At 40.8% G+C, this 21,876-nt stretch overlaps 3 protein-coding genes across 10 annotated transcripts in view; 1 reads left to right on the forward strand and 2 right to left on the reverse strand.

The window, feature by feature from the left end:
* The window catches only part of anpeplb (alanyl (membrane) aminopeptidase-like b), a 31,799-nt gene extending 26,355 nt beyond the window's left edge, over nucleotides 1-5,444 (forward strand). Inside the window, exons 19-20 of the mRNA XM_084059024.1 lie at nucleotides 4,055-4,124; nucleotides 4,328-5,444. Coding sequence (XP_083915150.1) covers nucleotides 4,055-4,124; nucleotides 4,328-4,468 — 211 coding nt within the window. The 3' untranslated portion in view covers nucleotides 4,469-5,444. The remainder of the gene's footprint in view (nucleotides 1-4,054; nucleotides 4,125-4,327) is intronic.
* arpin (actin related protein 2/3 complex inhibitor) lies at nucleotides 4,639-11,859 on the reverse strand. 3 transcript variants are annotated; one of them, XR_014600906.1, is made up of 7 exons: nucleotides 11,107-11,857; nucleotides 10,810-10,885; nucleotides 10,058-10,190; nucleotides 9,285-9,491; nucleotides 8,396-8,571; nucleotides 5,159-6,310; nucleotides 4,639-4,850 (listed from the first exon to the last, which is right to left on the reverse strand). XR_014600906.1 is itself a non-coding variant. In XM_084059032.1 (6 exons), exons 1-6 carry the CDS (start codon nucleotides 11,196-11,198, stop codon nucleotides 6,134-6,136), a joined length of 861 nt encoding a protein of 286 aa, XP_083915158.1. In that variant the 5' UTR covers nucleotides 11,199-11,857; the 3' UTR covers nucleotides 4,639-6,133. The 3 variants fall into 3 exon arrangements, 2 of the variants coding, with proteins under 2 accessions (XP_083915158.1, XP_083915159.1); XM_084059032.1 differs by having other exon boundaries at nucleotides 4,639-6,310; XM_084059033.1 differs by lacking the exon at nucleotides 4,639-4,850 and having other exon boundaries at nucleotides 6,187-6,320; nucleotides 8,408-8,571; nucleotides 11,107-11,859.
* A 111-nt stretch (nucleotides 11,860-11,970) lies between these two features.
* fam169b (family with sequence similarity 169 member B) lies at nucleotides 11,971-21,367 on the reverse strand. Of its 6 annotated transcripts, none has more exons than XM_084059027.1 (9): nucleotides 21,271-21,367; nucleotides 20,626-20,779; nucleotides 20,200-20,302; nucleotides 20,017-20,102; nucleotides 19,334-19,490; nucleotides 16,397-16,579; nucleotides 15,998-16,123; nucleotides 13,255-13,334; nucleotides 11,971-12,879 (listed from the first exon to the last, which is right to left on the reverse strand). In XM_084059027.1, exons 2-9 carry the CDS (start codon nucleotides 20,758-20,760, stop codon nucleotides 12,466-12,468), a joined length of 1,284 nt encoding a protein of 427 aa, XP_083915153.1. In that variant the 5' UTR covers nucleotides 20,761-20,779; nucleotides 21,271-21,367; the 3' UTR covers nucleotides 11,971-12,465. The 6 variants fall into 6 exon arrangements, 5 of the variants coding, with proteins under 5 accessions (XP_083915153.1, XP_083915151.1, XP_083915154.1 ...); XM_084059025.1 differs by having other exon boundaries at nucleotides 19,334-19,496; XM_084059028.1 differs by having other exon boundaries at nucleotides 19,334-19,496; nucleotides 20,626-20,747; nucleotides 21,271-21,357.
* Between the last annotated feature and the right edge of the window lie 509 nt (nucleotides 21,368-21,876).

Genomic DNA, 21,876 nt, shown 5'->3' on the forward strand with positions numbered 1-21,876 from the left:
CAGTCATTTACCTGACGTTGAGTAGTATGTCATTAACCACAACCATGAGAAGTCCATGCTTCCATTGTTTCAGGCAGCTAAGCTTGCTATTTGTGCAAATAACATGGTGTTCATGCGAATATTGCGCTTGTGAATAAACACTCTGTGTGAGCGCTATGGACATGATATCCAAAGCGCTCCTGCTCTCATAAAACACATTGTTTGGACACTGCTCCAAAATCAAAGTCCTTTATAACTGTAGCGCTGTCACTATTGCTGACGTGCTTGTCTTGTCTGTGTGGCAGGGTGTGAGTGTGAGTGTTTTCCGTAACTGTGACAACAGAGCTTGTGGCCGCGAATGCTCAGTAACTTACAAACTCCAGCTTCAATTTGAGAAAAGTGAAAAATGGCATTCGTGGCCGTCTTCCTAGGCTAATGGTCAATCCCTGTGTGCAAGTTCAGATCAATTGCTCAACCCACTGAGGAGAAAAACGTGTTCAGACAGACAGCGGTTTCCTTAATATATATTAGGATAGTAGGGATCGAACGCTGCGTTCAGGATTTGAGTCATTTTGTGCAATTTTGTGCCAATCTCAGCCAATCTTAAATAGGATGGAATATGGACAATCTGACAGATCCGTCTTGATCACATGACTATAGAGATAACGTGTAACGATTTGCGTGATCGGTCAGAACTGTCTTGAACACATGACTATAGAGATAATGTGTGATGTTTGGACAACATCTGTAGGAGTAATATAAATGTGTTTTTCAAAAATCTGCCTCCTGGTTGCGCTATTACAGGCAGATTTGAAAAATTAGGGGCAGAGGTTCTGCTCTGGCCTCCAGGGAGTATGTGTGACTGTGCACAGTTTCACGTTGTTTGGGCCAACGGTGCCGGAGATTAGCTGTACACAGATGCACACACACATGGACACACAAATGGACGGACGGACGGGGCAAAATCATTGTCTCAGCCACGCCTTCGGCCTGGTGGCGAGTAGACAACTACATATGAATATGGCTGCTGAGAAAAAGTCATTTTGTAAGCTTGATAATGTATCACTCTATCTAAGATGTTCTTTATACAGAAAGCCTTGTGATCCACAAACCAATAGTCATAACTGTGTAGTTGATTTGTGGCAGTGGTACTGCATTTTAGGCTGTCTCTCATTCCAGATGGTGGCTCACACAATTTTCAAATGCTTCCGCCGTACATCAGAAGCGCTGAAGCGGTTCAAGGCTGCAAAGCGGATATCCGCCTTCTTCCCACGTCCGTTTCATCTTCGCAGTCATATACATTTGCCCTACTGTTAAATAAAATTAGTCAAAGCATATCTAGGTTGCTGCTTAGAGACAATTATATTTCAAATATATTTTAAAATATATTTTCTGGAATGGAAATAATGAAAGATGACAACTTCCTTTGACCGCTTGCTTGGCATACAGTGGGGCAAAAAAGTATTTAGTCAGCCACCATTGTGCAAGTTCTCCCACTTAAAAAGATGAGAGAGGCCTGTAATTTTCATCATAGTTATACATCAACTATGAGAGACAAAGTTAGGAAAAAAAATCCAGAAAATCACATTGTCTGATTTTTAAAGAATTTATTTGCAAATTATGAGGAAAATAAGTATTTGGTCAATAACAAAAGTTCATCTCAATACTTTGTTATATACCCTTTGTTGGCAATGACAGAGGTCAAACGTTTTCTGTAAGTCTTCACAAGGTTACCACGCACTGTTGTTGGTATGTTGGCCCATTCCTCCATGCAGATCTCCTCTAGAGCAGTGATGTTTCGGGGCTGCCGCTGGGCAACACAGACTTTCAACTCCCTCCAAAGATTTTCTATGGGGTTGAGATCTGGAGACTGAATAGGCCACTCCAGGACCTTGAAATGCTTCTTACGAAGCCACTCCTTCGTTGCCCGGGCGGTGTGTTTGGGATCATGGTCATGCTGAAAGACCTAGCCACGTTTCATCTTCAATGCCCTTGCTGATGGAAGGAGGTTTTCACTCAAAATCTCACGATACATGGCCCCATTCATTATTCCCTTTACACGGATCAGTCGTCCTGGTCCCTTTGCAGAAAAACAGCCCCAAAGCATTATGTTTCCACCCCCATGCTTCACAGTAAGTATGGTGTTCTTTGGTTGCAACTCAGCATTCTTTCTCCTCCAAACACGAGAAGTTGAGTTTCTACCAAAAAGTTCTATTTTGGTTTCATCTGACCATATGACATTCTCCCAATCCTCTTCTGGATCATCCAAATGCTCTCTAGCAAACCTCAGACGGGCCTGGACATCTACTGGCTTAAGCACGGGGACACGTCTGGCACTACAGGATTTGAGTCCCTGGCGGCATAGTGTGTTACTGATGGTAGCCTTTGTTACTTTGGTCCCAGCTCTCTGCAGGTCATTCACTAAGTCCCCCCGTGTGGTTCTGGGATTTTTGCTCACCGTTCTTTAAAAAAAACAAAAAAAATTGATCCTACGGGGTGAGATCTTGCGTGGAGGAATGGGCCAACATACCAACAACAGTGCGTGGTAACCTTGTGAAGACTTACAGAAAACGTTTGATCTCTGTCATTGCCAACAAAGGGTATATAACAAAGTATTGAGATGAACTTTCGTTATTGACCAAATACTTATTTTCCTCATAATTTGCAAATAAATTCTTTAAAAATCAGACAATGTGATTTTCTGGATTTTATTTCCTAATTTTGTCTCTCATAGTTGATGTATAACTATGATGAAAATTACAGGCCTCTCTCATCTTTTTAAGTGGGAGAACTTGCACAATGGTGGCTGACTAAATACTTTTTTGCCCCACTGTATATAGTTACAGACTCTCGAAGATTGTGGAATAGTTGCCTGGCTTAAGAGAATAGTTCAGTAGATACCAACAATTGTTCACTATGAACATTTATACAAATAACATGAGTGTGCTAGTTTTCAGCTACTCCACTATCTATAGTGATTAGGGCCTATTCATTAGGCCTATGTACTGTAGCACTGCGTGCTACTGGTCTAGTCTGCCTGGTCTATAAGTAAATAGACCATTAGACAGCCAAAACAATATTCAATATTTATTGGAGCTAGAATACCTTATGATACAATTTGTTGTTTAGATATCAAGGGGAAAGTGCGAGTGAAAGGCTTTAATTTCCCACCGTCCTCTTAAAAGTTCATTATGAATGAATGACATCCACACACACGTGAGAAATGGACAGGATTTACAGGAAAAGCCTCCCAGTTAATTCAGTTGAGTCATGAAACAGCAGAAACCTAATCAGATTACTTGAATTATAGCTACCGGCAGCCATAAAATAACAGTATAAGCAGTGGCTGGTGAAAACCTAGACATTAGCGTTATCAAGTCCAAAGGTCTATATTCATCCAATCCGTGCTTATCACTTGTTATTTAAAAAGAAAAGAAAATCACCCCTGTTGCATTATTACCAGGAAGTTGAAATACAGTGTCCCATTCTGAGCTTTGAATTATTACACTGTTCTATGCAGCAACATTTTATTGCTATTTTGACAATTGTGTTGATCTTATTTTAGTGTGGTTACAGTAAGATGAGATAAAATGAACAAGCCCCATCCTGGCTGCAAATAGAGAGCTATCTCTGTGACAGCCCTTTTGTTTGCCATTTATTTGTATTCCCTATCACACTGAATATGTTCCATGTTGCTATGATGCCATCGTAATTCCCTTTATGTCATCATTCATGCTGTTCTATGACAAAAGAACTTCTGACATAACGGACATCTGTTGTGATGCACACATACATATACAGTAAAATACACACATCTATGATCATAATTCTTATGTTTGAAAGCTGTATAAATGCTGTAACATCACAGTGTTCTTTTCCAGTAATATGATGTCATTAATTAATTCCATTGTCATGAGCAGAAAACATTGTGTAATGAAAACATTATGCAGTATCGTTAGATTGTTGTTATTTTAGCTTACTTATAATGAATTCATAAGAATCAAATTATCTGGATTTGTGAGTGAAATACTCATAAAATATGATTAAATTGTCATTGCTTTTGTCCCACCCTTAGGGACAGATGCCTTGAATGCCTGGTTGACGACGTTGCAGAAAGATTTTCAACAGAATTTGAACTTTATGAGGTAGTTACAGTATATAACATTTGACTGATATTACAAATTTGCACTGACATCAAATTAAGCTATCAAAGTCCCTTCTATCTCACACGTTCCTCATGTGAGAGAGAAAGAGGCAAGGAAACATGAATGAACATTAGCTAAGCCTTCCATTACTTTTGTACTGGATGCAACTGTTATTAAAAGGTATTATGTATTTATCCCTGCAGCTGAAGCAGTTCCAAATTCAAGCTAATCTCACAGAGAGCAGGATGATGGATCACACCATAGAACGTACAGAAGCCAACATAGAGTGGGTCAAGGAGAACAAGCGGACAGTCCTGGAATGGTTCCAAAGCGAAACCTCATAGAAGAAAGAGTACCTTGTTTAAGATATTGTGAAGGACAAAGTGAATGGAGTAGAAATATACTTCTTTTTTAGATTTTTTTTTTTTAAATATATTTTTTTAATATATATCTGTATATATTTTTTTAATTTGGCCCACAGAACCAGGAGATTTGTTTTAAAGATTTAGACTCCTATCCAGACTCCTATCCACTCTGGCACAAAACGCAGCCAGAAATAAGTCTGGCAGTGAATGAGTTAAGTGGACTGTTTACTTATCTATTTACTCAAATGTGCATCAAAACTACCTACTCAGCAGTCCACGGACACGATGTGTATAAGCACATTAGTACAAAGTATATTTTTGAAAACTAGTTTTATCAGGTATCAGTCACTATGCCAAAATTCTGGTTTATTTTACCCTTAAATTCAGTGCCAAACTTATTTCTGGCTTTATCATCCCTGTGCCAAGGCCAAAAATACATTGTTAAAAAAAAGTGCTCTGGAGCCGAGATACAGCCTTTTTCAGTAAGAAGTTAAACAAGAAGTGAATGGAGCAGCAAATCTTCAAATCATGATATCTTGGGTTCTGAACATTTAAAAACAATAAATAAAAAAGGATTTTATTTTTATTTTATTCTTTTTTTAATGACGTCGGTGACGTCATTAAAAAAAAGAACTCTGGGCTTTATGAAAAACGTGACGTCGGCGGCACTGAATGAGTTAAATCAAGCAATATATTTTTTAATTAAACTTATCAAATAGCCACAGTAACTATACTAGTGGATATCTGCTTTAGTAGCAAATGGCGAATACGACTGAAAACTACCCAGCTGCTGAACTAGCATTTGGCTGATGCCAATTTCAAAACTGACAGTCAACAACAATTATGCTGCTTAGAGTCATTCTGTTATAGAAAACAATCAAGTATATTGTTGTATACGATAATAAAGAAGCAATGTTATTTTTTGTTTTTAATAAAACATTTATTAAATGTGTTATTTTACTACTGATAATACAATTTATACGACTTTGTGAAATACGAGACTGTCATGATGCATACACAAATATTGTATTACCCTTAAAGTGTTAGTATACAGTATGTGCACTGTAAAGTAAGGGCAAGGATTGTTAATGTTTCAATACATTAGAATACTCTCAAGAGCAAAACAATATTGAAAACCAAACAATTATTGTGCTCACAAGCTGCAAAAATGGCAAAGAGATAAAAACAGAATAATTTGGTCATCTCCAATTTTAAGCAAACAAAGCTTCACTAATAATAATAACAGCCAGTTCTGGTCTTTGTCTCTGACGAACACAGACGTGGCATCTTTTCTCAGTGACTAGCCTGTTAATGGCTAGAATATCTATTATTACAAGTTATTTATGGTCTCCCTGGTACACATTCATAGCAACTAGGAGACACACAGATGAGTTTCTTGTTTACAAACATTACTGGGTGTGTGCACACTCAGGGGGCAAAACAGCTTTGACTGACATACGCACAGCTGTGATTAGAGTCAGCTTGAGCAGCGAGCTGCAGTCTGTGATCATGTGACCTCAAGTATAAGTCTGTCTCAATCTAGAATGGTGTGTTCTAGAAAGAGTGCTGCGTACTGGCCCCTAGCTGCGCAGAAGTTAGAAAGACCAGAGATAGAGATGAAGTCCAGGTTATCAAGTATAGGGATCAATTCCAAGAGAGATAGATGAAAGCATACAAGGCTTCAGTCCCAGATAGAGTAGGGAACAAATCCCATATAGACAAAGACACTAGACAGTCCTGGAATAAAGGTATAGGTCCATCACCGAAGATAGACAGGGCCAAACCTTCAGTTGTTTGGTGGACAGCTGTAGTCGTATTATTCTCAATCATCCTGGAAGACACAGTAACAAAACTAATAAACATGCTGTACTAATCATCATCTTGTTATATACAATATTTACCCCCACCCAAGTAAGGATATAATCAATCCCATATCACAAGCAAAGATCGATGACATAGTTAAAAAAAAAAAAAAAATCTGGTGCAGAGTAAGTTTGGCCTATGCTTATTACGGGGCCAGGCTTCCAGCATGGACCCGTATTGTTATTCTGATTATTCCGTTTCTTCTTCTGCCACTTTTGGCAGTTCTGGCTGAACCGTGCAGTCGCTTTTTATGAAACTCGGCCATATGATAGATGGTCATGAAAAACGATCAAGAAATAATTCTCACAATCTTTCGTCAAAAGGTGGCGCTATAGCACTCAATTGAAAAATGCCAACTTTGAACAGGTACAACTCATGCCCTGTTTCACCTACAGCCATGAAACTTCGATGCACACATGCGTCTCCTCATGCTGAACAACTTTCACACTCTGACTTTTGACCTCTGACCTTTAGATCTCCCACCATTTTGAATTATATGAAAAACAGTTAAAACCTATCTCCTCCTGGGATTTTTGAGTAATCTGCACGAAACTTTTTACACATGAACTTTGGACCTATGCCAAAAAACGTTTGCAAAATATTTTCCATAAGTGAAAAAATGAAGCTTTAATGAGCCAATGAATATTGCAGTTTTATGACAATTATTCATCTGCCCCTAACACATACATGCAGACTTACCATTCTTTGAAACTTTGCAGAAATGTAAAGGGCCATTCCAAATATCACTGAAACCAATCTTACTCCAATTGGTCAAACGGGGGCGCTATAGCAATTTTTTGAAAATGCAAACTTTAAACAGGCAAAAGTCATGCCTCGTTTGGCCGACAGCCATTAGACCTGCTTACACATGTGCCTTGACTAATGAGGAACACATCTATCACGTTGACCAGTAAGCACCGCCCTTAGACTGTCCGCAATCTTGAGCAGTTTGAAAAACACTTAAACCCAGGATTTTTCAGCTATTTGCGTGAAACTGTATCATCTGTGTGATCTCCTTTCACAGGTTCTTGTCTGTTGGTGGCTTCTCGCTTAAATGTGTGCCCCACAACCTGAAGGTCACCAGTTCAAGCCTCACTTGGTGCAGACTTCATCTAAGTTGCATTTCACACAACATGACTATCAATGAATACATCTGCAATTGTTAAAGATAACATGAAATACTTAATTGAGTGTTTTATACATACAGCTGATCTACAATCTCACAACTTTTCAGATAGCAATGAGAGTATGTTTTTTCAATGTATAACATACTTCATTGTGAAAATAGCCGATGTACAATCTGACAACTTTTAATGGTTTGTGAGCTTGTAGATCGGCTACTTTCACTAGTTTTGCTTCTGAGGAGATGTACAATTTCTTCATTGGTAAATGGTTTGTGAACGAGTGATCTTAGTGTTAGTGAAACAGGGGCTTGGGTCATGACAGAAGGCAAGCGTTTGTCATCCTCAACAGACAATATCAGCCTGGACAAAGCTATAGCACTATAGTATTCCGTTTCCATGTCTTTCTATTCCGTTTCCATGTCTCTCTCTCTCTCTCTCTCTCTCTCTCTCTCTCTCTCTCTCTCTCTCTCTCTCTCTCTCTCTCTCTCTCTCTCTCTCTCTCTCTCTCTCTCTCTCTCTCTCTCTCTCTCTCTCTCTCTCTCTCTCTCTCTCTCTCTCTCTCTCTCTCTCTCTCTCTCTCTCTCTCTCTCTCTCTCTCTCTCTCTCTCTCTCTCTCTCTCTCTCTCTCTCTCTCTCTCTCTCTCTCTCTCTCTGAGGGTCGGCCATAACTGAGTGGTTAGTGAGCCAGAGGCTCTGGTTGGCCCAGGTACGATTCCAGGCAAATGTGTCGATGAAATGAAATTTGTCCCTGAGCAAGACTCTTAACCCCTAATTGCTCACAGGCCCTCATTGGAAACAAGACCGCAAGGACTTTCATGAACTGACCTGTTAAAGGAATTATCATTTCTCTTTCTCTCTCCTGGCCCCGTATTATCGCTGCTTGCAGCTATATTTGAAATTGTGTTTATCTTTGAGTTACAGTTGTCGTTACCCATTCATCCTCTTCTGCTCCCTCGCCTTCTCCTCCAGGTTTCTGCATGTTGCCTGCTTCTCCTTTGTTGGCCATAATCTTGTCTGTCCATGATGCTCCAGCCTTCTCATCTCCAGCAAAATTACACTTGGTCACTGTTCCCCCATCCACTTTTGCCAAGGAGACTGGAAGCGGAGAACACAGTAATTTGTGAGGATGACAATACATTATTTTATATTCTGAAAATATGGTTTAGGTACCTTTGCTCAGTGGTACTTTGACAGAACCGAGAAACACTGATTTTGGAACTCCAACATGCAACACTTTTGACTTCTTGGCAGCATTTCTAACCATCTTGCCACGATGCCATCTATAACATACTGTACAGTCTATACAACTTAACACAAACTAAACTAAACTATTAGTCCTGACCCCTGATAAGTGTGCCAGCCAGGTCTATGCATGAGATAAGGCATAGTGGTCTTCAACAAACAAAGTTCTACTCTCCAATTATGGTCTATTTAAACTATTGCAGTTTGAACTTGACTACTAGTTTTGTGTAGCCTGACACTCAGCCTGAATTTTCATTTTGTTTGCCAGGCCAAGTTTAGTGGCAAATCAAAGGAATGTTGCATAGCATTTGTATCGGCTGGGTTGAATTATTATGTATTTCAATCGACTCCTAATACGTATAAGATCACAGCACATGCTCTGTATAGCGTAACAACTTATCAGATGGGTCTCGTACATAAAAGGTTCAAGAAGCCCAGGTGTAGACGTTGTCCAGATATGAAGCATGAGAACACTCGAGTGCATAAACTCAATTTCTGTCTAAAGCATAGAAGTCATTGTTGGTAAGGGAAGGTAAAAAATACAGCTGATTGTAACGAAAGCTCACAGATGAAAGGGCTATTTCCTCTGGTTTTCAGACGGACATCCTGTCCGGTCTCCAACTCCGTCTTGTCCATCTCTGATTCTGGGTACCAGAAGGCCATGGCACCGCTCGGCCTGTGTTTGTCCGTTATTTCCACCAGCTCCACCTTGTTCACCATTGCTGACAATTGCTCCTCGGTAAGGTGGTCTGACTCCCCTTTAGCCTCCACCTCTGTATGACGTAGAATAAGATAAACACAAACACACACCTTCAATAACTTAAGTATGCTTGTGAGGACTAATGTAAACTTTATGTTATGGCAAAGTAATAATGCAGTTTAGATATTTACTGGTTGTACAGTTATGGTTAGAGTTACAAATTCCATGTAGCTAATGGAAGGTCTACATGAGTTTTGCAATAAGATGCCTACAAGGGACTATAGTAGGACAGGTCAGATTCAATCAATTCAGGTAGAGGATTTACTGTAAAATTAAATAAAATGACATAAATTTGCCATGAAAATATTCATTTTATCACTAGCAAAAAGTCAATAAGCCTACAATGCCAGCCAGATAAACACGTCAAACTGTCTGAACACTTAACCACTTAAACCCCAGCATCGGTATTGTGAGCTTGTAGACCGGCTATTTTCAGCTAAAGCTTTCCCCACAATAACAGAACATACACTAGTATTGAGCCCTGAGGGACTTCGGTTGACCCAATATGGGGTTTGAGTGTTGGTTACACTTTAGCTAACAGATGTCAGCCCCCCCTGACGGTCACAGTAAGTAACTCACTGAAGGAGGACATGAGATAGCCAGTGTTAACCTTCTTGGTGTCACTGAAATTTGGTTCAATCTCCTTTCCGCTGGCATCGAATTTCCGTTGATGGATCCGTCTAGGTTTGATGTACAGCACATAGAAGCGAACCTGCTGGCAACAACAGCAAAACAATAACATGTCTAAAGTGTCTGGTTTGGTGGTAACGTCACAGTATGTCACTGCGGCTAAAATTATTTTACATCTTCAATAAAAAGTGAGACTTCAACTGAGCATACTCGATTTTATGCATTTGAATAACCCTCCAAAAAAAATCCACGAATGAGAAAAACAGGGGTCTTCAACGTTTTTCAGGCCAAGGACCCCCTATCTGGCTGAGAGAGAGATGAAGCAGGGACTCCCACTACAATAGTGGGGGTCACATATTGTTAAATGTGTGTTTTCAGACATTTAACCACTTAAACCCTCAACACTTTGTAAACTTGACCCTTGGCTCTGTTCTTGGTCTGCTCTTTTTTTCCCCTCTACACCAAACCTCTTAAAATAACAGATCTACAAGCCCACAATCCCTTGTGAGCTTGTAGATCTGCTATTTTCGGCTAATGTTCCCCTCAGACTAGGGAATTAATCTAGGGTTCAAGTGGTTAGTGAAAAAAAAGTCACTATCGAACAACGATTTGGTGGCCGGACCCCTGTAGTAACTCTGAGGACCCCCTAGGGCTCCCGGACCCCCATGTTGAAGACCCCTGAGCTAAACTATCAATGTTACCTTCTGATTGCCAATATCGTTAATAGTATGTCTGGAAACATCCAGCAGTTTTCCCTCTAGAAGAACGCCTGGTCCACTGGCAGGAGGAAAAGGTTTGATTGATTGAACACTTTATTAACAATTTACACATACGATTATACAATGATGCTAAAAGGATAACATGGGCTCTAAGGGCTTGTTTCCATTGTGGTCCTATGGCATTCAATTAATCAAGAGGTAAACATGTCAACAGTAAGATTTGTCAATTGATTTACAACTAAACACTGGAAACAGATTATACACCGTCTGCGACTCTACCTTTCATATGCGGAGGGAGACCAAACATCGTTTATTTTCTCATTGTGTACTGGCTTGTTTTGTAACGACGTGTTATTATAAATTCGACTCATTTTGCAGTTTTTTAATCAAGCCAAAGCCACGAACGACTTCCTGGTTCTTGAAAACGAGAAACTAAACATGGGAGTGCGCTTCATTTGTTAAACGTGATGTGCCGACGGCTTCCTTTCCATTTGTATGGAAAACTGCTTCGTGTCCTTCAAAGTGGGGTCTGGGGACCCCCAGGGGTCCTTGAGGGGGTTCCAGGGGGTCCCCATCAAAATTGGTTATATAGCATTAAAAAACTGTTTTGCATCAGATATTTTTAAGTAGCAGACCAACAATCTCACGTTTGTTGATCTGCTTTTTTTTTATCTTTAAAAAATTAGAACATTTTGGGATATTTTAAAAACATTTTAACACAAATCTTGTTCCTGTGCCAGCTGGCACAAAATATTTTCAGATGGGGGTCCGTGGCTAAATATATTCATTTGAGGGTCCTTGTCATGAAAAAGTTTCAGAACCCCTGGACAGTGGTCCGGAAACATGTCAAGAATCGCCATATGAAAATATTTCGTGTCAGGGACCCCCCCCATAAGATAAGATTTGTCAAGATAAGATTTTTCAAAAATAGATCTACAAAGCTCACTTGTCATCGTAAGCTTATAGGACTGCTATTTTCGAACATATTCGGCTATTATTCGAAAAATAAAATAGGGTTAAGTGTTTAATGTTCTGGGGACCCCCTAGAACCCCTGGGGGTCCCTCGACAGAAATTTGAATGACTGCGCACAGACACAGAGACCCCCCCAATTGTTCACAAGTTTATTTCAGTGTACTTGGCCGATAAGCTAGTGGAGCCTATACAATTTAAACACCAGAAAAGTAATCATATGACAATCCAAAATCTTATAGCTTTCTATAAAAATGTGATTTGATAATTGAAGGCCCACTGAATCCAGCTTTATTTGTAGGAACGAAAATATGAGATACTATATTCTGATGAGCTGTACTGTATGCACTGACTGGAGCAATGAAACAAATTTAACAGCTGCATCCCCACTATTTCAACTTCAACTCATCAACTTTGTCCATCAGGTACTTTGTGCAAAAGCACTCTCCTATGACCACAGTTACATTAAATTAAATATAATAAGAACTAAGAGTAAGTAAATATACAGTTCCTCCGTCTATTGTGCAAAATATCAAATTATAAAATGCCCATTAAAATGTTGTTGTACATGCCAACCCTCTGTGGACCCCTTTACTTTCACCTCTCAGACATGCTCTCCCACTTTCAATCAGCTCACATGGTTAACAGCACAAGCCCTCGGTCTGTGTTTACTTCAATGTCATTCTAACTCGTTTGACACATCCGAGCAACTCTTCCTTCTCTCGTCTCGGTTTGAGAGATTGCGGCGATTCTATGGATCCAGGCGTAGTAAGGTTTGAAGAGCCTATAGCCGTGGGTTCTGTTGGGCCAGATGATCGCGATTCTAGCCGGCCACAGGAGGTTCGGACAGCTGGTGTTTTTTTTGGAGGGCCTCGTAATCTTGGAGACAGTTCTATGTTCTGGGATTCAACATGGGCTGCTGAGATACATCCTGTTGTAGGAGGCTTTGCACTCGGGGCACTTCCGACCTGGCTTGGGTCCCAAAGCTTAATATGCGAGTCTATTGGCAGGGGTCTTTTTGCGCTGTAAAAGTTACCAGTGTCCTCTGATGACTCAGCTTCCCATCTAGCATCTTGAGATTGCTTTGAGAGAGAAAAATAAGAATTGTAATGTTTACATTGCATCACTGTGTCTGCTTAATTTCCGATATAAGCCTGTTTTCTGTGTCACTGTGCAGGTAATGTAATTATTACAGATGTTAAGATTTTACAAGTTTAGTTACCATGTACATGATAGCATGAAACGCATGGCTGAGATCATTTGCTTCAGTCTGACTAGGATTATACATCAGTTCACACTCTCATCTATGGCTGGGACTCTTTAACGTAATGGAATGTAATTAGGAATGTCTTTGGCTTTAGATTCTAGTTGTCATATCAGGTCACAATACAGCCTGCTAGTTGGGGCTGCTATTCACTTCACAAAGGCATAAAGCATAAAATGTCTAAGATCTGTACCTTGAGACACTGGGTATTATGTCCTTCATTCTTCATTGAGTCCCCTGACAACATGGGATTCTTCTTCTTCTCATCCACACCTGGACAGACATTTGAATTAATGTCAAGCCATTTTTGTGACTTTCCAAAATTGACAGACTGTCTAAATGTCCACTTTCTGCAGCGATTGGTCAGGTGTGCTTAGGAGTGAAAATGGGCAGGTTTTCAAGTTGTCTGCAAACTCTCATTTTGTTCATCGATTCTTCTACCTAAAAACAGATGGAACAAGATGCAGGATGGATTCCCTATGAGAATATTAAGGCATACAGTACATTCACTACAGAAGAGAATGTTAAAGCATATTATTCACTATAGAAGAACATGTTAAAGGAAATTATTCACTATAGAAGAACATGTTAAAGGATAATTATTCACTGTAGAAGAACACGTAAAAGGATAGATTCGCTATATAAGAGAACGTTAAAAGGGATGCAATATGGAGCATGGGGAGAAGGCGTGTGGTACATCTTTCAGCTTTCCTGGCTGTGTCTCTTTGTTAAATACAGAGACAACTAGAAAATTGTGCTCCGAGGAGTACAGATCTCTACCAGGCTGGGTTTTCTACCAAGGGCTGTGTCAGTCGTGGGGTGAGCTGTCAGGACAGCAAACGGCCCTTTCCCACCAGATCGCTGTAACTTGGCGACACCACCATGGCCTCGGAAACTGAGAGGCCAACTGATCCCTTAAGGTCTATATTGTGTTGATGGTCCATATAAGGCTTATATGGACCATCAACACAATATAGACCTTTATTGACCCCTGGAGGGGAATTCATGGCATGGCATCAGTAGCAAAGTGTAAGAGTGTGTGTGTGTGTGTGTGTGTGTGTGTGTGTGTGTGTGTGTGTGTGTGTGTGTGTGTGTGTGTGTGTGTGTGTGTGTGTGTGTGTGTGTGTGTGTGTGTGTTAGACCACAGTCTTACGATTTTATCTAGATCAAATTACGATTTTTGGTACACAATGATAGCATTCCCTATTGAGGTAAGTAGCTCTTATTAAATTGAGTTAGGCTTGCGCAGTGTCATACCTGAAGCCGTTTCACTCATGATACAATTTCTCTTTTATAACAGAATGATACACGCGTGAGATAATCCCCACACACAAAACACAAAGAGTACAAAAACGTTTCAGTCATAAAGAACCGGTAATACACAAAATAATTCCGACTTCAGGGTAGTAGGTTTTTCATAAATGATATTTGTACATTACGTACATTTTTTGAGAAATTTAAACACAAAAGCAGTAATTGTGAATTAGCAAACTGGACTTTTGCAAAATCCTCATAAGCGCTAAATGCACGCAATTCTTTGACAGGTTTTATTTTTGTTTTGTCCTTCAACAAGACAGCGACCGTCTTGTGCGCTCACCCCTTCTTCCCAGGTGTGGTCGTGCTATCCGCCTGGAATGTGACGCAGTGACTAAGGGTGTCGCCAAGTTTCCGCGATTTGTGGGAAAGGGCCGGTCGCGTCAGGACACGAGGAAGCTGCAGGGGGAAATATAGTTTGTATGACTGTGCAACTTTTGGGGTTTGTGGCAAAAGTGAAGGCTCTTTTGGAGGTGCACTCTACAGAGGCTCCTCAACATGCAATTCCAAATTTGGGAATGATTGGATGTTTCGTTCATGATAAATGTTTTTAGACCTACGGTTCAATAGCTATACTCAAAACGTGAAGCTTAGCAACTTGAGGGTGGCCGACTGGCCGTAGCTTAGTGGTTAGAGAGGTCGTCTGGTAATCAAAAGGTCAGCGGTTGACCTCCTAGCCCAAAGTGTTCCTTAGAAAGACACTTACGGTAACCCATAAGGCCCCTCAATGTGCGATTCGAATTTGGGATAGATCGGACACTATGGTCATGATTTTGGGGAAAATTTGCCCCTCCCGCAAACTCTGGATGCCAATCATAGCCAAGTGGAGTGACATATGGAAAATGTGACTGATACTGTACATGTTGATGATACATGTTGAACCTATTTATGTAATTGTTGGATAAAATCTATAGAAGAAGCAAAACGTATGTTTTGAAGAAAACACAATGGTGGAAAATCTAGTCCGTCGGAAATGGGCTTGGCCCCAGGGGGGAAAAAGGTTGATTGTACGACCTATGGTTCAAGAGTAACAGGCAAAATGTGAAGCTTAGCAAAGTACAGGCGGCTGTAGCTTAGCGGTTAGAGAGGCCGTCTGGTAATCAGAAGGTCACCGGTTCACCTCCTGGCCCACCCAATATACGTGTCAAAGTGTTCCTGAACAAGACACTTAACCCCAAACAGCTCCTCCGCAAGCATTCATCAGTCATCAGCTAGGTGCGGCTCAAACTGAATTCTCCCCGGGGTGGGATTAACAAAGGTCTACCTTTAGCTGTCCGATATGGTTGGACGAAGCATTGTGCAATCAAGCTCTTAATAACCATGCCGAAGCCTTTAGTCACACAGTTCACAGCTGTTCAGTGAAAATGAACAAGACTATGACATCTCCCCAGCAGGCTGTTGTTTTTTTTTAATTGCTACATTATGTTCTCATTCAGTGTATTGAGTTGTGTGTTTTTATGTGGAATGCCTTTGCCACTGACCCTGCAAAAGGAAGTTTCTCAGGCACAAATAAAATTAACTGAAATGTACCTGTACCATCACATGAAAAATCACAAACATCTACTAACAATAAGGTCTGGTAGATTTAATCTGAAATACTTTGTATCTAATGCTAGCCTTACTGAATGGGTAGCGGCCTAGCTGGATGTTAAGCCAGATGTTCCGTCGCTGAGCCCAGCCCCCAGGGGCTTCCACTTCATACAGGCGCTCTCTCTGGTCCTCATGTTTTTGCAGAAACTTCCTACACACTGGAAACACAGGGGACATGAACCCATAACTTCTTGAAGGACGATCAATAGAGCTATAGCTCTTTTACAAAGGAGGGAGAGGTTTAATATACAAAGTAAATCTCGCAGGACAAAGGCCATAACACCATCCAAAACAAAATATCAAATTATTCCCTCAAATATGTATTGCAGATAAAGACATCCTGAAACCACAGAGAACATGAATGAATGGATTTATGAATCAACAAACTGCTGAAGGCAATTTTGCTTTATACAGCAGGGGCTGAGACTGACCTGCAACCATGCTTGGTGACAAGGGAGAGCTGACTCCCAGCACCTCCTCTGTGGGGAATGAGGAACAGAAGTCCTCCAGCATCTGTAGTCCTAGACCGCTCCTCCTGCTGCTGCTCCTCACCAATATAGTGTCCAGAACAGGGAGCAGGTAGCTTTGACTGGTGCAGCCATCACACAAGCTACCTTTAACAGGGCAGACATGGGAATTATACAATGTAATTCGATTTTTGTTTACTTGCCAAAACATTTAATCCATTAAACCAAAAGTGTATATTAGGCCAGTAATATAATCATATTCATTATATTAATACCCAGGTATCTCATCCCTTTTGGTTTCCTTACAAATTGTGCTGTCCCCTACTCCCTTTTGCTCCAGTTAATTGTATAGCCCCAAAATGTACAGACTGATTGAATCAGGTTTAGCACCTTGGGAATTGAGAGACATGTATTGGACAAGATAATGCCATCACCATCTAAATTTATTTTAAAATCATAACTACCTATTGGGGATAGCAGTAATGGTATCGCGTGCTGCAATGGAGAGAGTAAGCCAGTTCAAATTCCTGCAGCTGGAGTTCACATCACTGAGTAACTCACCTGGGACGTACACACCGAATGAGTGTTGACGAAGGCACAACAACGCCTCTACTTTCTCAGCCGACTAAAGAAGTTCAGTATGGGCCACAAGGTCCTGTGGGACTCCTACAAAGGAACCACCGAGAGCATCCTGACTGGCTCCATCACTACCTGGTATGGGAACTCTGCTGACCTCAACTACAAAGCAATTAAAAGGGTTGTGTGGACATTAAACTACATCAGTGGATGTGAACATCCCTGCTCCATCCAAGACGACGGACATTGTGTCAGCAAAGCTCACAAAGCTCACAGAATCATCAAAGACACCTCCAGGCAGCCTCTCTATGGTGGCCATAGCTGAATGGGTAGAGAGGCTGTATGATTATACCTAGGAGTATAGCACCTTCAAGCACTAGGACAACGGTCAAACTGTTCTGCTTCTTGATTATTCCTATTTTCTTTTGTTTATTTTCCTAGTTGATGTATACTGTATATGTTTACTATCATTATTGATGCTGCTTCAATATAATGAGGAAACTTAACATATTTTTACTCATATACCTGTACACCTAAATATTATGGAAAATATTAAATTACTTCTACAATATTTCATTAATTTAAGCCTTCCATACTGCTTGTTTTGCTATTAACTGTAAGACTTGTACTGAATCTGACTGCTGTGTATAGCCTCAGGGCAAGGTGCGAGCATTCTTTGTTGGGGAATATCAACGGGTTTGGCCTGCCCTGGCCAGGGTGTAAATCATTACCTATTGTTTCTTTATCATGGGTATAAAGACACTGTGAGGGATGTTTTCATGTTTTCTCATGCCAATAAAGCTCCTTTGAATTGAATTGAATGAATTGAGGGAGATATGAAAGAGATGTCTTTTGGAGGATGCGCTGACCTTGTCAAGTCGAAGATGCGGTCTGTTTGCCACATGATTTTAAAATAAACATCTATTGCATTCACTTTACTGCATGGCCAGTATGATTTATTCCCTAAGGAACACCTTGAACCTTAATATCAGCATTCAAGCTAAAAGCACACGCATGGGGGGGTTCTAGAATTCGGATAAAGGAGATAGGCGAGAGGCACCCCCTCCAGCTGACCCTGGTTTGAGTCCGACTAGAGGTTCTTTACGGAATCTCAGCCCTGCCTGCTCTCATTCCCACCTTTCCCGTCTCTCTGTTAAATATATCTATTTGAAATAAATCATAAGCAGAGGAGTAGGACAGGCGAGAGGGGGTCACCCTGTTGGGTAGAATGCGTTTTCCGCATGTAGCACACATGAGGAAAAGGCATGTTTGTTTTCCTGTAGAATGTGTTTTCCGCATGTAGCACACATGAGAAAAAGGCATGCTTGTTTTCCTTTTTTCTTTGCTACATAGAGATTAAGAAGGCAGGTGTGAACTTTTGACATCCTAAGGCTATTGTATACCTGTCAGGGTTCCCACACATTTTTACCAATGAATTTCCAAAACTTTTCAAGAATATTTCACCCAATTTCCAGGCCTATATAACAATCATTCAGTGCAATAGCGAGTCAAATTTTAAAATATTTCCAGGAAGTTCATGACCGTGGGGTCCCTGCTTTGTACTTTGTCAAAAGCAATAAATACATAAAAAAAAAAAAAAAAAAAGATTTAGAAGGCAGGAAATATAATGTCTACATGCTGTTGGCTCGTATACAAAGACTTCTGAATAGGTTATGGCTTTTATGAGTAAAGAGAGAGTCTACATTATATTTGAATGCAACAGAGGTTCTATGTTTTTGATTTTCCACTTTGTAGCTAAGTGCCTTGTAATCTTAACATGCAACTAAGTTGTCTATGTGTGGGTCCCAATATTCTCACTGCTCTATTCAATGAAGGGAGCTCCCTTCTGTACCTATATGACACCTATATAACAGCAGGTGTTCAAGTAGGGCAAAAAATGATTGTGAAGCACAAACACCTCCCAAGTAATGTTTGTGACGATGCAGACTGGGAAGCATCTGAGGGTTCTCAAAGCCCAGGGGCTCAAGAAGGCCTAGGAAGAGTGTTTTCCCTGCAGCTGTCATAGCCCTGAATGAGGACGAAGACCGAACAAAAGAACAAAATAAAACAAAAAACATTCATCTGTAAATAACCATGCTTGTTTTGCTTGTATTCCTGTTGTTAGCACAGTCTTGCGGAACATGCCACACACACTCCAACATTTTGCTGCTTGTACCTGTGACAAACAAACGCTCTTGATTCTTGATTCATTGTCTGCTACTGTATGTTAATTGTCTATTCTACCCTAGATTGTTGTAGAGTGGTCCGTGTCCTCCTCCTCTATCTTCACCCCCACCTTTCCTCCCTCGTTCTCCTCCCTCTTACCTTTCTGTTTGATGGTATAGAATCCCACAGCCTCTCCATTACTCCACAGCAGTTTACCATGCTCTCCACTGGGGTGAGGGCTGAACAGTGCCTCCTCCTCTGGGAGCTTCTCCACCACCTGGTTGAGCACGAACAGAATCACCCTCTCCACCAAAGACTGCACCTGGGACACACCACAAATGGAATTTGAATGATCAAGAAGAAAATAAATAGTTCTAACCTAGACACGGCCTAGGGGCGGCCATAGCTGAATGGTTAGTGAGCCCGCCTAGGGAGCCAGAGGCCCTGGTTGCCCCAGGTTCGATTCCAGGCCATGTCAGCATATGTGTCGATGAAATGAAATTTGTCCCTGAGCAAGACTCTTAACCCCTAATTGCTCACAGGTTCTCATTGGAAACAAGACCGCAAGGACTTTCATGAACGACCTGTTAAAAGGAATTATCCTTATCCTTACACAACAGTGCTCAGTAAGTAAGTCAAAGTAGCAAATGAGTAAAAGTGAAAAATAAATAAAAGTTATAATTATGTTTTTGAATACATATCATACTTTACACCTCAGACCAGATGTAGAGATGTCTGTGGTGTGGTGTGCTGTGGTGGTGGGTGCACACCAAGAGACAAATACATTTAATGCACACACGTGCGCTGCACAGCACAGCACACTTGTTTTACACAACATTTACCAAGACAAGGCCATTCCTGGATTTGTTGGTTGTTCTCAAAACATCATCTACTGACCACCACTTCCCATTCAGATACAGGGCCACCACTGTAATGAAGGCAGAAAAAAGGTACAGTGAGTTTTTGTGTAAGTGTTGTATGCACATGTGTACCACTGTGTGTCTGTGTATGCATGTAGTCCTAACCTTGTGTATGGTCACCAGGGGGCTTTAGTGCTGGGAGCATACAGTCAAGCTGGTCATCTTCAAACAGCAGCAACCGGCTGACATTACGTCCCGTTACCTCCACCTGACCAGCCAAAAACAATCAGTACCTCAACATCTAAATCCTTCAGAATCTAATGGTGCTTCATCTCCACACTGTCATCTAGAGTCTAGATGCCAGTGTGGAGAATGAATCACCATGGAGAGAGCTCAGATGGGTAGTACTGCCTTAAAAAGAAACATGATTACCTTTATGTTCGGTATGCCATTAGACTTTGATTAGATACATTTTTTTGCCTCAAGTTGCATGCATATTTGGCCCAATTGTCAGCCAGTATGCTCTCATAGTATAAATATAACATAAAGTCAACTGAAGTTGGAGCAATAGTAAATGTTCTGGTAGGCTACCTTTGAGTGAAATGTTTCAATACATTTATTTTCATGCTGCGCGACTGACTGCATTGACAAAGTAGAAAGATATTGCTCAGAAGCTGAGGTCAGTTCCCTGGAATCCAGAGCTGGCAGGTGGTCTACGGGATACATGTTTCTGAATTAGGTGGGCCTGTGACAGAGAAACGTAAGACTGAATAAGAAGCAAACCTGTTATGCATCATAATACATTGTAATAAAAGCCTAGTCAAGCATGTACAAACACATTTGTGGATAAGGGCGACTATGATAATTCCATTAGGTAACAGGACAGGTGGGCACCAAAACCATCTGGGCACTTTAATAGGGACATGTGGGCACCTGGACGAGTGGGCACTCGGTGCCCACCTAGTGCCCAGTTGTCCTGGTGCCCACCTCTCCAGATGCCCACTCGTCCAGGTACCCTGTCATCCCAAAAATATGGTGCCCAGATGTCCCTAGTGCCCACCTGTCTTGTATTCGACCATGAATTCAACGACCACAGTTTGAATTGTCGCTAAACTTACCTGGATACGTGCATGAAAACGGCAATGAAGGTGGGTTGGTATAACAATTCTACACCAAAGCCTCATACTAGGCTTATGAGAAATCCATTGCAATGATTGCACACTGTTAATAACTTACTTTCAATTAATATTATAGTCGGAGCAAATTAACTGATGAAAGGTTTTTCTGCCTGTCAGTCACTTCCCTGTTTGGTTTGGTTTTGTTTTCCCCCGTGACTCCAGTCCTAAGTACAGGCTGTCTTTACTTTTTGACTTGCACTGCAACGACACCGTGTGGTCAGAGAGAGGAACCAAACGACGTGTTTACCGTGTTCTTGTAGCATGTGCAGTGGTGGAAAAAAAGTACTCAATTCTTTATCAGTACGGCAATGCAGAAAGTTAAAAGTCTGGAATTAAAAATGTACTTGAGGAAAAATACAAAAGTATTGGCATCAAAATGCAAACTGTACTTAAAGTACCAAAAGTAGAAAGTACTCATTATGCAGAATGTCCCATTTCACATGTTTTCAAATGTATAAAAATCTTTTGAAAATAGCTGATCTACAAGCTCACAATGCCTCGCATCGGGCATTGTGAGTTTGTAGATCTGCTATTTTCAAATAGCCAAAGTATATGTATATATGCTGAAGTGATTAATGTATGTTTTGTATTAATAATACAAATAACTACAAAGTAACTAGTAACTAAAGTTTGCAAATAATTGTAGTGGAGTAAAAGTACAATA

This window comes from Gymnoscopelus microlampas, assembly GCF_963454915.1.
Source record: "Gymnoscopelus microlampas genome assembly, chromosome: 6".
In the NCBI taxonomy this organism is placed as follows: Eukaryota; Metazoa; Chordata; class Actinopteri; order Myctophiformes; family Myctophidae; genus Gymnoscopelus; species Gymnoscopelus microlampas.

What these genes read in the sequence shown, in the direction of transcription:
- arpin (XM_084059032.1), bottom strand. Translation starts at nt 11,198, where the DNA reads ATGAGTCGAATTTATAATAACACGTCGTTACAAAACAAGCCAGTACAC. An exon ending in AGGAAATAGCCCTTTCATCT is followed by an intron (nt 8,572 to 9,284) that starts GTGAGCTTTCGT and finishes CTCCGCTTCCAG; the next exon opens with TCTCCTTGGCAAAAGTGGAT. An exon ending in ATGAATGGGTAACGACAACT is followed by an intron (nt 6,311 to 8,395) that starts GTAACTCAAAGA and finishes AGGATGATTGAG; the next exon opens with AATAATACGACTACAGCTGT.
- fam169b (XM_084059025.1), bottom strand. Translation starts at nt 20,760, where the DNA reads ATGTATCCCGTAGACCACCTGCCAGCTCTGGATTCCAGGGAACTGACC. An exon ending in CCCTGGTGACCATACACAAG is followed by an intron (nt 20,103 to 20,199) that starts GTTAGGACTACA and finishes CCTTCATTACAG; the next exon opens with TGGTGGCCCTGTATCTGAAT. An exon ending in GTCACCAAGCATGGTTGCAG is followed by an intron (nt 16,124 to 16,396) that starts GTCAGTCTCAGC and finishes CTGTGTTTCCAG; the next exon opens with TGTGTAGGAAGTTTCTGCAA.